Here is a 16,344-nt window from a genome sequence, read left to right as displayed (position 1 = left end):
TTGAGGACAACGCATGCAGTCTCTTTAATCTGATTATATATCGGACATTACAAACCATGAGAAACAATCAGTGCAGTTAAGATTGCAGTGTTTTAACAGCCTAAATGGAGTATAATGCAGTAGTTAGTCATATCGTTTATGAATATAAAAATCCCCTTAAGTTCAGCACTCAAAAACTGTATTATACATAACAGGAAAAGAGCAATAAAATGTGGAAAGATGAACAACCGCGACTGAATCCAACAGTCTGTTTAAATTAAAATATAAATTACAATGAGTTAATTGCACTACACAGTGTTTACAGGGGGCATTTGCTTTTTGTTGTTGCTGTTAATGTAGACATCACCATCAGATCAGGGACAGGTTCTGCTTGTGTCTGGATATTTGTAAAGCAGCTTTCTGACAATGGCTACTGTAAAAAGTGCTATAGAAATTAAACTGACTTTGCCATTAGGTAGTTGTACTGTTGTAGTGTGAAAAATGACTGGAACCTCCAAAACATCTAGCAGCTTTTATAGAAAATGTGACAAAATAAATTACTTAATTTAGGTTTCCTTAAATAGGACAAATATTTCCTAAAAATGAAAACACTCCATATGTCGAACTGCTACCATTCCAACACACTTTAGGCAATTTAAAATCAAATTTGACTTTGAATCAACATACATGAGTATATATATTATTCTGTTAATATTCAACAGAAACATACAAAAATAGACAATCAAAATATTTAACAGAAATCAAAACAAGTGAATAAATAAAAACTGCCAATTGTCATTTTAAAAAACATGTCAGTAGTAGTTCATATATGAATTTTAACAGGACTGTGAACGCTATGCACTCACATAGCTACAACGTTTCCTTACAGAATTTTATAATCTTTGCAAACATGTTAAGCAGATTACTCAAGAGCACATTCATATTCAACACAGATATAAGTTATTTTAGTGTCACATATGCCATTAGTGAGATATTAAAATGGACAGGGACAAATTCAAATTCTCACCATACACACACATCATGTGTTAAACAGTCTCGGGTTTTGGGTGCTTTTACACTCACCTTGGAATTGCATGGCGGTGGTAATTTAAGTTTTATTGATTCAAATATTATGACTGAAATTATCACTACCAACGTGAGACTAAATAAATGAATGACTGAAGCAAGCAAATGAAACATTTAATTTGCAGTTTTAGCTTGTTCAGCAGACGTATATCAGTCTAGTGACAAGTAACAATGTTTGATATAAACAGATAATTAAGAATGAATTAGAAGAAAGGGGGCTGGGGGCAACCTACATACAGTCTCATGCAGTGAGGTCATGATGATATGGCAGTGATAGTTTTCCTTTTATTCAGTATATGTTTTACATTGGTCTACATGTGCTGTGCAGACAACTGCAATCATGTAACAGCTTTAATAACAACCACATATTAAAATGTTTCCAGCAATTATTATAGAAGCAGATATTGCCTATGTCTTCAACAGCCCATAATCTATAACAGCAAGAGGTTGAGGGAAATAACAGAACTAATTCTGAAATATAGTTCAATAACCCAACTCCCTCATTAGGGTTAAATGGCCAAGAGTGTGAGTCCTTACTAAATGTTGATACCACATCATTATTTTTCAACTGATTGCCTACCTCTATGACATCAGATGTTACTTTCCTATGAGTACCTTGGCCTGTTTCAACTCAAAAGGATGTAGTGCAAGCTTTCTATGCTCAGTGCAACAACAGGGAGCTGAGGAGGAGACACAGGGTGCTGCTCAGCACCAGTGTGACCCCATGGCCGAGGGACCTGGGCTGTGCCCCATTTCCTGAGGGGGCACCGTCACCACTGCGCTCCTGGATCTGGCGCTGGGCGTGGCGCTCTGCATTAACCATATAAAGCTCAACACAGCGTCGGGCTTTCAGCTGCTCAATCAGTGCAGGATAGCCAATCTCCATTATGCTCACAGTGTCGTCTTCTTCCTCGCTCTTCTCATCCATTTTGTCCTCTTGAGGTTGCATGGGTATCTCCGTAGCACCTGTGAGTTTTGCGGCTGAAGGGATATCTGTGTTGTTTCTGGCCATGGATCCTTCCCCAGTGCTTTCATTTATATCTGTACTGCCACTTGGGAGTGGAACCTTTGTTGTTCCAGCTGATTTCTCCTTTTCTAGAAAATCCTCCCCTTGAACAGTGCCTTTTTCACTATCTGCAACAGCAGGGGGCTGTGAGTCTTCAGCAGCTCTCTTGTTTCTGTTTCCCTGTTCCCCTTGTAACAAGTCAGTCCTCTTCATACAGCTGTTCATGAAGCTGTCATAGGACTGCGGTGGAGGATTTCGAAAGATGTCATAAGCATTACTGGTTCCTGGGTCAGTGTTGCTTGATTCAGGATCGCCTGGAGATCTGGGGTCTGTGTTACTGTCAGAGGGTCTGGAGCCATAGCGTCTGTACATATAATGGTTATAATAATATTCTTCCTGTGGGTTGTGGAACGTAAAGTGCGGGCGGGGGAAACTGCCCAGGCCGTAGCCTAAGGCCATGCCAGCTACAGCTCCAACTCCAGCCGCCATTACTGCTTGCTTACCAAATCCCTTTGACTTAAGAGATGGATTCATGCCCATATTATGCACAGACTGTGCAAAAGGGGAACCACCAGCTCCATAACTACCATATCCATAGCTGCCACCATAGCGAGGGCTGATAATTTTGTTGTTGGGATTCCAGTAGGGGTACTGTGCTGCTCCAGCATATCCTCCTGCAACACCATGTTGGCTGGGGTTGGAAGCAGGATAAGATGCTCCTCGGACTGGGTACCCGGGGTAAGAGCCTCCTTGAGGATAAGGGTATCCTCCAGCCCTTCCTGGGTAACTGTTGGGATATGAACGTGCCCCTGGGTATGAACCTGCACCTGGGTAGCCTCCTTGGCTCGGGTATCCACCTTGACCTGGGTAGCCTCCTTGACCCGGGTATCTACCTTGACCTGGGTAGCCTCCTTGAGCCGGGTATCCACCTTGACCTGGGTAGCCGCCTTGACCCGGGTATCCACCTTGACCTGGGTAGCCTCCTTGGCCCGGGTATCCACCTTGTCCTGGGTAGCCTCCTTGACCCGGGTAGCCTCCTTGACCCGGGTAGCCTCCTTGATTTGGATAGCGTCCTTGACCCGGATTCCCTCCTTGATTGGGGTATCCTCCAACACCCCCTCTTCCAGGAGAGGAACCAGGGTATCCTCCACCTGTGCCGGGGTATGGTGGGGGATTTTGATTAGGTTGTTGAGGCTGACGAGGGTAACTTGCTGGTTGAGAGTGTGTTCCTCCTGATGATGACCCTCTTGTGTTGCTGCCTCCTTTGCTTCCAGTATTTGTTCCTTTATTACCCGTGCTGCTTCCTTTCCCCCAGCCGAATCCGCCTTTAAAACCTCCACCTCCTCCTCGTTTGCCCACGACTGAAACCATCAAAGCCAAACAGACGCACAGCACTGCAAGACGATTCATCTTTAAAAACAGAGAGAAAGACTTAATTCAAAAAAGTCCGAATTTTTAGACTAAACTTGCAAACGCTATGACGATAGTAATGATATACCAAACCACTATAATGGGCGGCAGTTAGCCAGCTACCTAGTCAACAATATCTCTCTGGCATGTAGGCTGGCTGTCAAGCAACGGAATAGCCTAGTAGCTAACCAGCTAGCTACCTCCCCGTTAGATTCACCCCGAAAGAGAACTGGTTACAATGTAAATACAATTTAAATAATATTTGACTATTACGAAAGGTTGTTATTATTATTGCCAAGTATCCCCGATGTGAATGGACAAAAAGAAACTATGAAAGCTAGCGATAGCCAACACCAGAAGGAGAAACGTTAGACTTTTATGGAGTAGGCCGTAACTCAGATGAAGGTAGCTATACGTTTATTATTCAATAAGTAGATAGGATAGTCACATATCTAGCTAAGAGAGCACTCATCTAGCTTTATAACCAAATTATTAGTAGCAGCAACTACAAGTAGGTAAGGTTAGTCAATAACAGTGATACAAAAATAATTAGACTGAACAGATTAGAGGTTAATTTATTCTAAACATATCTGCGTTTATCCATTAGCTTGCTATAACGCAAGTAACGGTGTACACGCTAGCCGGTTAGCTAGCCAGTCATCTTACCGTTTCACCAAAACGCACCATTTACATTACTTAAATAAATATCGTAAATAAGCACTAAGCAGGACCTTCACAATCAACTTGTCTGGCTGTACTGCTAACTAATTTACCTCTGTAAGACGCTTCTTTCGAGCCCCCTACCCGGTGACGTATGATGTATTTAGCTGAAGTCGCCTGGCTTGTAGCTTATCGGGGGATCTGCGTTATGGCTGAAGGGCGCAACCCGCCAGTGAAGGGATGGGTCAGAAAGGCTTTGCATCAAGTAGTAATTAGTGATCACAATTCAGCCGAAAAACAAATCCTTATAACAGCTAGATACTACCCGATGCACGACCTGCTTACCAATGTCAAAGACACGCCAGTAAAACCTTGATAATTAATTTTTGTAAAAAAAATCGGATCACTCAACTTTAAGACCATGTTCTTTATAAATTGCGTAGAAAACACTTGCTGGGGACATGACCACACCAGTGGCTCGGTTCAATGTTTCAACGAGTTAATATATACACATGCAATAAGGGTTCTACTACCATTGTATAGCACTGTTGCACTAATTCTTTATTCCGAGTAGTCCTCCACATTGTATACCTACTGTATTTCATACCATCAGCTCCCTTACCCTCCGCAGTAGTCAGTACATCAGTAGGGGCTGGGATGGCAGTTGGGCAATTGTGTATAGTAAATGCCCCCACAGGTTTTATTTTTACCTTACTATAATAAAGGGAAGTTTCTGATCTAAAGTTAAAAAATTAGTTGTATAGATACAGAGTCATACCACTTTCAATCCCCCGCTTTCATTCATATTCGACCAAATTGAGGATTTATCATTGTATCACATTAAATGTACCATTGAGAAATTTAGGTTAGGTAAGGAAGACAATTTTACCTCCAAAACCGAAGGTGTATCTAAATTCAATGCTACATAAATATGATTTGACAATATTCAATATGCAGAATAATTAGCATAATCATAGTACATGTACAGAATCAATTATTGCCCTTATTTTTGTCTCATGACTTAGCACAACTCCAATGGCATTGTTCACACATATGCAAGACTGAAAAGGGGCATTTACATACATTAGCAACATTCCTATCCATCTTCCATTGCTGCAACACAAGCCCAGGGAAAAAAAATGATTCAAAAGTAATTTAGTTATATATAAGGGGGGGGGGGGGGGAGCTAAATTTGAACGCATTATGATCCTGTTTGTACTATAACTGCATGTACATTTTTATAACGCTTTATTAAAGTGAAATCCAAAGGCTTATATAAAACAAAATACAGATTGTTTACATACAGATTAACATTACATAGAGAACAGAAACAGAGCAACAGACTGACCCCTTTCTTAGCTAGTTCAGCTAATGCATGGCACCCATTCGTGGAGGGGAGTGCCAAACAGCAGAGCTTGTACGCTTGAAGAAACGTGGCTTGCTCCTTTGAAAAATCTCCTCCAGTTTGGGCTGTTCAACCTCCCCAAAAAAAGAATGCAGATCTAGCGGGTCAAAATACGCATCCTTAATAGCCTGCTGAAGTTGCATACCTGTAGGCAGACACATACTTGGATATTATACTTTTGAAGTAACCATTTGAAACTGCCTTTGAACAAACCCATAAAGCCCTTAGATGATGTGATATTTAGCAATTAATTTGCATTTTGTAAAAAAAAAACAAAACAAACAAAAAAAAAAAAACACTATAGGACTGAGGCAGTAATAAGAAAAGCAGCTCTCATACTGAATTAAAAGTCAAGTAATAAAAACGAGTCAAGATGAGATTTAAAAATATGACCTATTTTTTTAATCACTAAAATGCACTCCACCATACCAATGAACTCTACAGTGGAGCTTTTTTTTTCCTGTAGGGAAAAACAAACATTCAAAAACTGCCACCGTTGTAAGCTGCAGTTAAACAAAGCCCAAAGCCTAGAAATGTTATCCTGCGTACATTCTTATCGAATCAGTTTCTAAAATTACATTAAAAGTAGTAGAAATCAAAATGACATGTGCTAGATGCAAGTGTCAAATTTAACTGACTTCAAAAGATTGGCATCAACAGAACACCCTGAAACAAGCTTTGCAGATTAGAATAATTTGAGCATCAGAAGTTGAGTAGCTATATAGTTAATACCCTATACATTATTGAAGTAGTTTATGGTAATGGCCAAATCAACTGTATATGCTACATAGGGTGAGAATGCACCAAAATATCAAGTTTACCATGTACCATTCTTCATTTCACCAGATTGTAAAATTTATTAAAATAATAGCTGCTCCTAGGAAAGTTTAGTGAGGTCAGCAAAGAAAATCCACAAGAGAAACAAGTAGGAACTAAAGAGAATATATAAAAAGATTAAAATTAACCATGCATTTCAGAAGAGATCAATTCATTTTTAGCGGTCATTTGATAGGCTATAGCCCTGTTCAGATTACATGCCTATTCAGTATGTTTTCTTATTGCACTGGAATAGTGAAGACATACCATTTTATTGCTTCATACTGGCATAAAATTGTTGTGTAGTCATTCTTCATGGCCCTGGGCTATGAAGAATGATTACACAAGATAGGACTTAATCTATCCTTTATTATAATATGAAGGGACAAAGAATTGCTCCTATGCCATATTGCACGTAGTATGAGAAGACAATGTATGGACTTTGAAACCTTTTTTCATTACCACAGGCTATGATGGAGAGGATTTTTGAAATTCTTTGTTCCCCATAGACAAAACCCTGGACTCCTTGTTTGGGCAACTTACAAACTAATTTGATGGAAGACACCAGAGGTCTGTTAAGAATTCCTTACCCTCTGCCCAGGAAGGGATGGGTTTTCTCGGTGCAGACTCATCGTCTGTTGAGTCATCACTATTCTGGTCCATTCCATAGTCATCAGGATTGACTAAAACCTCAATCTTCTTGCCTTTAGGTGTAATCTGATAGGATTGAGGAGAGTGCTGTGGGACGTAAACAAGATGAGATTATACTTTGATACGTAGTGCAGGGAAGCCATATCCAAGATCAACCAAACGCCGCACTTCAGTAATGCCACAGACACTAGGACAGCGACACTGAACAAGTTCTTTCTTCTAAGGGCATGTAACCTGCCAGCTCATTTTCTCAATGGCTGTCCATACATCAGAGAAGCTCAACTTCCTAGCAGGCATTAGACCCTCACTGTATCCATGCAGAAAGCAGAGACGTTCCATCCTTTATATCCAGCGATTGCAGCGTTGAGAAGAATTACTTGTGCACTTATAGCAACATTAGCCTGACAGTAAAATCACAGAAACATTAGGCAGTCAACTGAGAGTGGGGTTTATCTTACCTCTACATCTACAGTGCAATTCAACCCAGTTCCCATATCCATGGTCATGTTATGCGCTGTTCCTTTGTTCACAGGGGTATTTGTAATAGACTGCTAAAGACAACAAACCATTAAAACACCAGTAAATCACCAGAACTGTGAAAGAGCCTTAATAATACTGCAGGACAACAAGCGTCTTACCTCTATATCTACAGTAACATTTAGCACAGGGCTGTGTGTAATTGTGGCATTGAGGGTTTTGCTTGTGGGCATTTTCACAAGAGTACTCTGGGGGGGGGGAAGCAGAAAAAGTGTTACATCACAGGTGACACACAGGGAAGTGCAGGACAACAGCTGCACAAATCAGTGACCGTACAGTGACTGTAGGCAGCACCGCTGTAGCTGCAGCTTGCTTCTGCTTGGCAGCACTCTCCTCTTCAGCCCTTCTCTGCTCTTCCTCCTAAAAGAGTACACAAGAGACCTGAGAAGCTGCTAGATGTCAAAAAGAAACAAAAGCAAACAAAAACCAAACAATCTGCCAAAGGAGTTAGTGAACTGCAATATCTGAAAATATCGGGGGGGAGAAAAAAGTCTGAAGTCAGGTCAGTAATCAAATTACATGAAATTCTGCACAGCATCCTTATATTTGATTTAAGACTTCATTGGCAGGGTCATGTTAACCATTTGCTGTCGACCCATTTCAAGTGTTGGAAACGAAACCGTTTTCGCTCAGCTGCCCGATCACAGAATGTAAAGCTGAAAATTGCCTAACAAAGATGACAAGCTATATTTCGATATCGCTGGTTTGTACCCATCAATTTGATTGATATTGATTTTAAAAGGGGATCTAAAACTCTAATAATATTTAAAGAACTTGTTACCCTGATTAAGGTGGCGTGTGCATGCTGTCTTTGCCATTTTCTATAATCAGTTAATAAGCTTTTTGGAACCAAACTATGCCAATAAACAGAAAGTTAAGAGATTAGAGGCGTGGCCTTCCTACCCGCCTCCTCTTCTCTTCCAGCTCCCTCCTTTCCTTCTCTCTGGCAGCTCTCTCCAGTTCCTTCTGAAGAGCAATTGCCTTCTCCTGTTCCATCCTCTCCCTGCAATATAATGTTTCCTAATTAGTGGATGACTCAGCCCCACCGCCCCCACCACCAAAAAACGGCCTACCACACCCACCTTTCAGCAGCAGCCTGTTTCTCCCGCGCCTTCTCCCTCTCTTGCCGCAGCCTCTCACGCTCTCGTTCCTGCTCTTGCTCCTTTCTCAGCTCCAGGGCGCGGGTGGCCTCCGCGTGCTTGCGCGCCCTCTCCCGCTCCTCCTCGGCTCTCCGCTTGGCCAGCAGCTCCTGGTGCCTCCGCTCCTCCTCCTCCTGAGACAATTAAGAGCCTTCAGTCACAGGGCAGTAGAAAACCCACTTTCTTGACACTTACAATAGGCTTTAGTTGTATAGAAGATGAATTGGGCTGAGGGCTTTGCTAGTGCTGACAACACAAACATGCCCATGTTATTAATTGCCCTTTTCAGAGCAAGTCGTACACAAGTTCTGAACCACATATTTACTGGCTGTTAAACTCATGTTTTTAAAATCTTTCAGGTGGTGTGGCTGGGTGTGTACACGTGAAGTGTCTTACAGCCTGCTGAAGTTTTTTCTTCCGGGCTGCCTCTTCTTGTTTCCTGCGAAGCTCCAGTTCCTCTTGCCGTTTAGATGCCACCTTTTTCTTGGCCTTCTCCTCTGCTAGCCGTTCCACACGTAGCTGAGGGTGCCAGACAACATCATCACATACCCTATGGAGCAGTGTCACTACCAAGCCCCCACTGATCCGTTTGCACTTTTTGGAATTACTGAGTACTCCGCAGCAGGTTGCCACCATTCTGCAATAGCGCATCTTATAAACATGATCCCATCCACGACTTGCTGCCCAGAGTCAGCCGCAGGCATCGTGTGGTTGCTGGCGCATGAGTTGAGTGATATGTACAGCCCATTTTTCTTTTACCATGCAGCAAAGATTAAAAAAACAAAAACAAAACAACAAAAAAACAAACAAAAAAAACCAAGTGTGGAAAAAACTTTTCGATGAATGAGAACATGTGCTAGCAATTTTAGTAATTTACAACATGCTTCATGAAGAACCAGGTACATATAATACTCAGGTGAGGCTGCGATGTAAAAAAACAAACAAAAAAAAACAAACAAAAAAACAAATTAGAAGGAAGCAGAAAATAGGAAGCAATTAGATAATATAATGCAGCAAGATTTGGCTCATGCACCAACTTCCTTCTCTTATCTGGCAATGGTATGGGTTATTTTCAGGAACGTTGCTGGTACAGTTACAGGTGCAACTGCATGCACCAAAGTGTTTTTGAACCATTTAACTGGACTGGGATCTATTTAACTGGACTTTGGCTTAATTAATGTTTGGACTTCCCTTCTCTGTACCAATTCTACAAACTTTACAGAGCTTGCAATATGTTTGCTTACATTTCACATATTCTGACCTCCCTTCCAAAGCACTCTGAAATACAAGCGCAGAATATTTAAGACAAAACTAACCATATCACTTTTTTTCTCTAGTTGTGCCATTTTTTCTTCAAATTTCTTCTTCTTCTCCTGCTCCTTCTCCTTCTCCTTCACCCGGGCCTCCACTACTCGTCTCAAGCGCTCATCCCGTTTCCTAAAATGAGACGCCACTTTTCACCCCTCTGCTGTTCAATGGCAAAGCAGATGAGATCCGCTTCTACTCTACATCACATGCATTCATACATACAGATTGGACACATTTGCGCACACCTTTTCATCTCTTCCTGTTTCTTTCTTTTTTCCTCCTCAACCTTTTTCTTTCTTTCATTTTCTTGTTCAATCTTCTTGTTTAGAGCATCCCATTTCTGCCGTTCCCGCTCCTGACAAAAGAGCAAGTGTTAAAGTGGAAGCGATGACTCAGTCCAGCACAGTGCTTTACCATTCCCCCCCCCCTCTACCTTTAGTAAAGGACCAGACAGATGCTGAGGGGATTTTAGTGAGATGTTGGTGAGGAGTGGGTGAGGGCTTGGGTTAAAGTACATATAAAATGAAGCAGTCAAATAATCCCCCCCAAAACCAATATACATCACATGGAAACATAGAAGGTCTACGCTCTAAATCAACACCACCATGAGAAGTTAGACAACCAAACCAAAAGTGCCCCAGTGCACAGGTGTACATACACTAGTGATGAGATTATGATGACAAGCACCACAATTTTTCCACTTACCACCGAGACAATGCTCAACTGGGGATGGGTAAGGGGACAAACAGGAGGGGACAAATTACCAAGAAAGCATGTACTCTACATCCATTCTTACCCAGTCTGAGAAAGCTGAAATTAATTTCTAAACCTCTGCATGGATGATCAAACCCCTTTGACAGATGTGCAGCCTCTACTATAAAAAGGGAGGAGACACAGGCTTACCTTGACGTCCGTTTTTGCAGGTTGTTTGATGAAAGATTTCATGACCGAGGCACGGCCCAGAGAGGAGGGAGTCATCATAAGAAGCTGGTTCTTCTGCACCGTGTGCAGGAAAGAGCGCATACCAGGAGTAAAGCTCTACAATTCGGGGGGGGGAAAGATTATTTGAACACCTGTACCAACTTTAGCACAGAATTACATACATCTTAAACCAAAATTAGTGTGCCATGGGTTACTGAGCCATCGGTCAATGGAACAAATGGATCTCTTCTGCATAGGTGAAGCATGTAATCTTACAGTCATGCACTTCTTGGGAGGGGAGAGCCTCTTCGTAGGGGTGCGGAGTGCTTCTGCCGCTGCCACTGCTGCGCGACGTTTGGAGCCTGACCGAGATGCGCTGAAAAACAAAGCTTCATCATCAACATCTAGACCACAGCAGTCCAGACAACCACGCAAAGACAGGCACAACTGAGCTAAAAGAGTAGCTTTGAAATGGACTTACCAATTATCGTCCTGGGACTTTTTCCCACTGTCATCTACAGACACAATAATGACAAGCCATTGATAGAAGATATTACACTATTCAACATTTAGTGACCTTAATCATACATTTTGATATTCTGTGGTGAAATTTGACTCAAGACATCTCTCAAGGGTAAACCAATTTCTTCATCTTCAACACCTGTCCCTGCCACTGAGAGATGACATTTGCCGTTCATTTGGGCTGCTGTGGTGCTTTGCTTCTTTAGCACTGAACAGGACACTCTTACTTTTCGCAGCAGGTTGCCCTTTTCAAGTGTGCCCAAGACAGCAGTGGGTACTGCACCCATGCCAGTACCTGACACCGAGGGTCGAGCCATGGAGCGTGTGAAACGGCAGTTTTCATGCAGGCTGGGAGACACTGGCTTTTCCTCCACCCTCTGCACCTCTGCCTCCTCTTCTACTGGCTTCTTGGGCTCAAGCTCCTGTTTAAGTACACATGTGTAAACATGCATGAAATTCCTATAGTGGCTTAGGTGCCATGGCTTCTAAGGGAACGCAGGTAGTTTAACTCATGGTGCCATAACACAGAAATATGTGGATTACCAGCAGTTAGCCATCTTACCTCAGGCTGCGGTTTCTGGGCTCCGGTGCTGAGTTCAGCTGCCAGTTCTGCAGGTGCTTCCTCAGTGTCCACTCTAGAGCAGAGGTGATGGTTAATCTCTAACTGAACAGCACTGGTCAAACTAAATGGAAGTGTATTTGTAGCACTTTATCAAACTTGGTGAAAGTAAATTTACTCACTGCTCCATGTTCTCCACTGCATCAGTCTCCTCCGTTTCCACATCCATAGAAACATCTGCTGGAAAGGTAAAGAAATGCAAAAATTAGGTGAGTAAAGACAGGCAAGAAATTCATACTAAAAGAGACTACACGTTTAATTTCATTTTTAGCTTTTCTACAATTTAAAAGTCAACTTCTTAGCAATTATGCACTTTGCTTAATAGGAATACATAAACTGATGTCTACAATCGGGCACCATTGAAACTTAACGACACCAATTATAGCTCATTTTCTGTCTTGTTTGCATAGCCTCACCACTGATGGAGCTGCTGCATGTAGAGTTGCCCATCCTGGCTTTCTTTCTCAGGAAGGAGCGCCGAGAGGCACGACGGACTGCTTCCTGGGTCATGCTGTGTCTGAGGACCACCAGCGAGCAACGCACCACCTGGGAGCGTCTGGTTGAAGTCTGCAAAGAGCCCTGAGACATGGCAGCTGCGATGGCAATTTTATTAGCCGAGCGACCAGGAGAGCAGACTGACTGTAGCAGCATTTCAGCAGAGCGGCACTCAGCTCTGGGGCTCTCCACCACAGCCGGGGACATCGCAATCTTTGCCAGGGAGGAAGAGCTGATCTTCTCCTCTCCCTCGCAATGTTTCTTCATCTCCGCCTTCTCTTCCAGAAGGTCCTCGGAGTCGACAGGTGGTTGTGGAGAAGCTGCCACCGCTGCCAGCTGCTCCTCCACCACCTCACTCTGCTCCTTTGCCTTGGCACCTCTTCTAGCGCGTGTGCTACGTTTGACCGGCTCACTTTCAACTGCGGCGGCTTTATTGCGGCGTGTGCGGGGACCAGGCTCCTCAGGTGTTGCCTCAGAACCGTTACTGGAGTCATGTGTAATTACAAGCTCAGATATGGAATTTAGAGTTGTCTGGATTGAGGAACGGCGCAGGTTACTGCGTTTCCCTTTGGAGAAACTGGATAGGAGAAAAAAAACGTATTGATAAGATCCTGAAATCAATCACACGCACGCCCTAGCACAAGCAACTATACAAGCTTACATATGACTAATAAATCACAATACGTTTTCTGATCATAGTACTGATGCACAGAAAAAGTAATTTCTACACAGGACAAAAACAAAAACAAAAAAAACCTGAGTGCACGCGCGCGCACACACACACAAAAAAGTTAGCTATACCTCAATCAGAACTGCTGCACAACATGAATGATGTTTATATAAAAGGACGAGGTTGAAGGTGGCTTCTTATTCGGCATTTTCCTATTCTAACATTACTGTCCACCTTAAGAAGCTACTGAAGAGGTAAAATGTCACTGGCAGATGGCAATATTTACTGATGAGCAGCAACATTTTATACATATGTACCATGTTAATTAACGGTTTTTGGCATATCCCAAAATGGGTTTGTATGTAAAAACTGTTATGACCTTCTGAAGACTACTGGCGGAGACGTGATTTATTTTTTTTTGGATAAGTGATTGGCCTAAATTAAACCGGCAGATGGGACAATCAGCTCTTGTTTAGTGTCCTCCTAGACAGTACTAAAAGGTACGAAATAAAAGGCAACAGTAGCTTTTCTGAATATTTCTATTTTTAACAGGCTATTATATCTATTCTCATAACTACATGTCAGATTCTAAGAATCAGGAGAAATACAACAAAGATACACAAACTGCAATAAGACTAATTTTAATGGGCCTTACAGCTCATAATCCATATGCATGTTACAATAAGTAAATGCCATTTACTTTATCACATTCATCAGATATAACAATGACTGATAACTGAGGGACAGAGTAACAATAAATTGTTATCACAAACTGGTCACGACTTGAAACGAAAACGTGTTAACTGAGATCATGTAACATGTTTAAAATGTAATAGTATTTTGCCAGCTGCTATTCGATTGTAATTATCGCCATCTGCCGGTGATATTTTGCCGATTCACTAGTGTTTTAAAATGAGAATATTCAAATAAAAACCTAGCCGATAAGTCAATCTCAGTAGTTCTTCTGGCGCATCCCTGCAATCATTCCCAATTTAGATGGAGAGTATATAGACCCAAAACAGCGCTCCCCTCATCATGTCACTGAATAAAAACGAGACTGACCGTCTTTTGCTACGAGCTTCAGTGAGCTCCATAGACACCCGTTTCCGGCGGGTGGTCCTTTTCTGTGACGGTGTCTTGGGCATGAGCTCTGGCTCAGTGCTAAAGTCACTGTAATACAAACCGATAAAACAGGTTAATCTCTGTAGCCGTCGGTTATAAAGAAAGCCATTAGAGGTCGCACCGTAATGTAGTGTTGATCAACACCTGGAGAACATGCGCTGAGCCTCCTGCTGGATCTCCTTCAGCCACACCATATGAACATTGTCAATCTCATCGGTGAACTCTTGCAGCTTCCCGTCAAACACGTGCATGAGGGAACGTGTTGCTTCCAGTAAGGAACTCATGGCTGTCCCCAAAACCTGTGGTAGGGTGGGAGGTGTTTGGAGGGATGTCAGAGGAAGAAATCCTTAACAGTATCCTTAACCTAACCAAACTGAAAAGTAGAGTGGAAGATAAAACGGGGGCGCTCATGTTGATAAGTCGTAAAAACAAACCGATGCATTAAAAACCGATTTGACTAAAGTCATGCAAGATAGATCGTTTAGTAAAGGTAAAATGTTAAGAATGAACTACCTAACAAAAATGAACGACATAACTTATTTGTTGGTTTACAGAATGCTCTGTAAACTCTGACCATCAGATTCGGAATAATAGCTTAAGCCAACTTTTCATGTATAAAAAGGGACAAAACGACAAGAAAACTCATCGGTCGCAGCTAACTTCATAATACATTTACACAATTCATTGCGTGTCATCGTACTCAGAGAGCAAGCAGATAGCCAGCCATCCACCAAGCTCATAAACAAGTTTACTGCTAAGCTAACCTAGATAGTTAAAATTCAAATAAATTAATCGCCAACCTAGATACAACTGTAAGGGGTTTTACAGCTGTATATCTAGCCAATATCCGTTATTTAGCTAGCTAACATAGCGAATATCTTTATTTCACTACCTAGCATTACCAAAATCATGCTAGTTAACGTTAGCTAACCCAACGCTAGGTTTCCTAGCTAGCTTTAGCTAGGAAAAAGCTGTACTTCGATCAACGGTGTTTTAACCCTTGACGAGTAATTAAGTTACATTAACTAAAATTCAAACATTGTTAAGAAATAGTGTTGATACAAATACTTATAAGATGGATAGCTAGCTTAGCCATCGTTCATGACTTTGTAAAATGTCAAGTTGCTAAAACAATGGAAGGATTCTTCTTCAAGCTAGCTGGCATTTCAGTCACTACCAACTTCGGGGAAACACAATTGAACAAAAAAGTACCTTTTATTAAAATGTACGCTTAATGATCCATTCGGCTCCTTCTAAAATACTGCTGCCTTTGTGACAATCATCTATGTATAATTGAGGTAGCTACAAAAAGTAAAATAGCTGTTACCTCTTGGACGCGAAGCCCTCTTTTCGAGCCACCCGCTCAAAACGGTTTAAGTAGTTTAAAATTCTCAGCAGACCAATCATGGGCTTAGTGCTAAGCTATTGGTAGAAGCCCTTGTCTTTCAAACTCAATATGGCCTATTAAAACCATTCAAGACGAGCTGGGCGGTCCATGTGTGAGAAGTGTAGAAGTATTATATCTGAATTGGATTGGACACTGTGAACGTCTGTCATTGATTCAAAACGCCCAAACAAACAAAAATTCGAACGGCCAGCTCAACATTCTGAACCATTTTTTTTGGTGACAACTACACCTGAACTTCTAGCTAACTAGTTAGCTGCCAACAATTGTCAAGTAATGTTACTGTACTGTCAGTAACAACTGAAACATAATTTCAGAAACTAAGAGCTGAGCAAACTTGTTAATGTCAGTAGTACATTGCACGCATGTTCCCTTAAAAACTGTTTAGTTTTTTCTGTAACCCTAGTTTGATTTTGCTTGAGTTGTCACTAGCAAAATTCGCAACCACACAGTAACAAAAACAGTCAGTTTCGGACAAATGTAACCCCAGATTTACCTGCATGAAAACGGCAACAGCTTGAATCCATAGACTGTAGTCTTATACTTGAATCTGATACTCTGCAGGTACGGCTGTGTTGCCTTGGTTACCGAGC

The 16,344-nt window shown here is 41.9% G+C and overlaps 2 protein-coding genes across 10 annotated transcripts; both read right to left on the bottom strand.

The window, feature by feature from the left end:
• prnprs3 (prion protein, related sequence 3) lies at positions 1-4,393 on the bottom strand. Of its 2 annotated transcripts, none has more exons than XM_027000987.3 (2): positions 4,255-4,393; positions 1-3,481 (listed from the first exon to the last, which is right to left on the bottom strand). In XM_027000987.3, the coding sequence occupies exon 2, from the start codon at positions 3,479-3,481 to the stop codon at positions 1,727-1,729; it is 1,755 nt and encodes a 584-aa protein (XP_026856788.2). In that variant the 5' UTR covers positions 4,255-4,393; the 3' UTR covers positions 1-1,726. The 2 variants fall into 2 exon arrangements, with proteins under 2 accessions (XP_026856788.2, XP_026856787.2); XM_027000986.3 differs by having other exon boundaries at positions 4,148-4,273.
• Positions 4,394-4,542: 149 nt separating this feature from the next.
• Positions 4,543-16,326, bottom strand: incenp (inner centromere protein). Of its 8 annotated transcripts, XM_081712154.1 has the most exons (21): positions 16,248-16,326; positions 14,491-14,645; positions 14,287-14,394; positions 12,476-13,131; positions 12,182-12,239; positions 12,003-12,075; positions 11,736-11,862; positions 11,400-11,433; positions 11,195-11,294; positions 10,901-11,035; positions 10,243-10,352; positions 10,006-10,126; positions 9,086-9,208; positions 8,633-8,823; positions 8,454-8,553; positions 7,827-7,910; positions 7,652-7,738; positions 7,472-7,564; positions 6,953-7,100; positions 5,490-5,691; positions 4,543-5,254 (listed from the first exon to the last, which is right to left on the bottom strand). In XM_081712154.1, the coding sequence occupies exons 1-20, from the start codon at positions 16,251-16,253 to the stop codon at positions 5,510-5,512; spliced, it is 2,691 nt and encodes an 896-aa protein (XP_081568280.1). In that variant the 5' UTR covers positions 16,254-16,326; the 3' UTR covers positions 4,543-5,254; positions 5,490-5,509. The 8 variants fall into 8 exon arrangements, with proteins under 8 accessions (XP_081568280.1, XP_081568279.1, XP_081568282.1 ...); XM_081712153.1 differs by lacking the exon at positions 4,543-5,254 and having other exon boundaries at positions 5,373-5,691; XM_081712156.1 differs by lacking the exon at positions 4,543-5,254 and having other exon boundaries at positions 5,373-5,691; positions 7,472-7,561.
• Positions 16,327-16,344: the final 18 nt, after the last annotated feature.

This window comes from Electrophorus electricus, chromosome 4, assembly GCF_041902795.1.
Source record: "Electrophorus electricus isolate QZ-2024a chromosome 4, ASM4190279v1, whole genome shotgun sequence".
NCBI lineage: Eukaryota > Metazoa > Chordata > Actinopteri > Gymnotiformes > Gymnotidae > Electrophorus > Electrophorus electricus.
The sequence above is the reverse complement of the archived record's forward strand: the minus strand, read 5'-3'. Positions and strand labels throughout refer to the sequence as shown.

Coding starts and splice junctions, on each gene's coding strand:
- prnprs3 (XM_027000986.3), bottom strand. CDS start 4,168: ATGGTGCGTTTTGGTGAAACG. Junction 3,482..4,147: donor TGGTGCGTTTTGGTGAAACG/GTAAGATGACTG, acceptor CTGTTTTTAAAG/ATGAATCGTCTTGCAGTGCT.
- incenp (XM_081712154.1), bottom strand. Junction 11,036..11,194: donor CTCCCAAGAAGTGCATGACT/GTAAGATTACAT, acceptor CCCGAATTGTAG/AGCTTTACTCCTGGTATGCG. Junction 10,353..10,900: donor CTGCAAAAACGGACGTCAAG/GTAAGCCTGTGT, acceptor CTCTTTTGTCAG/GAGCGGGAACGGCAGAAATG.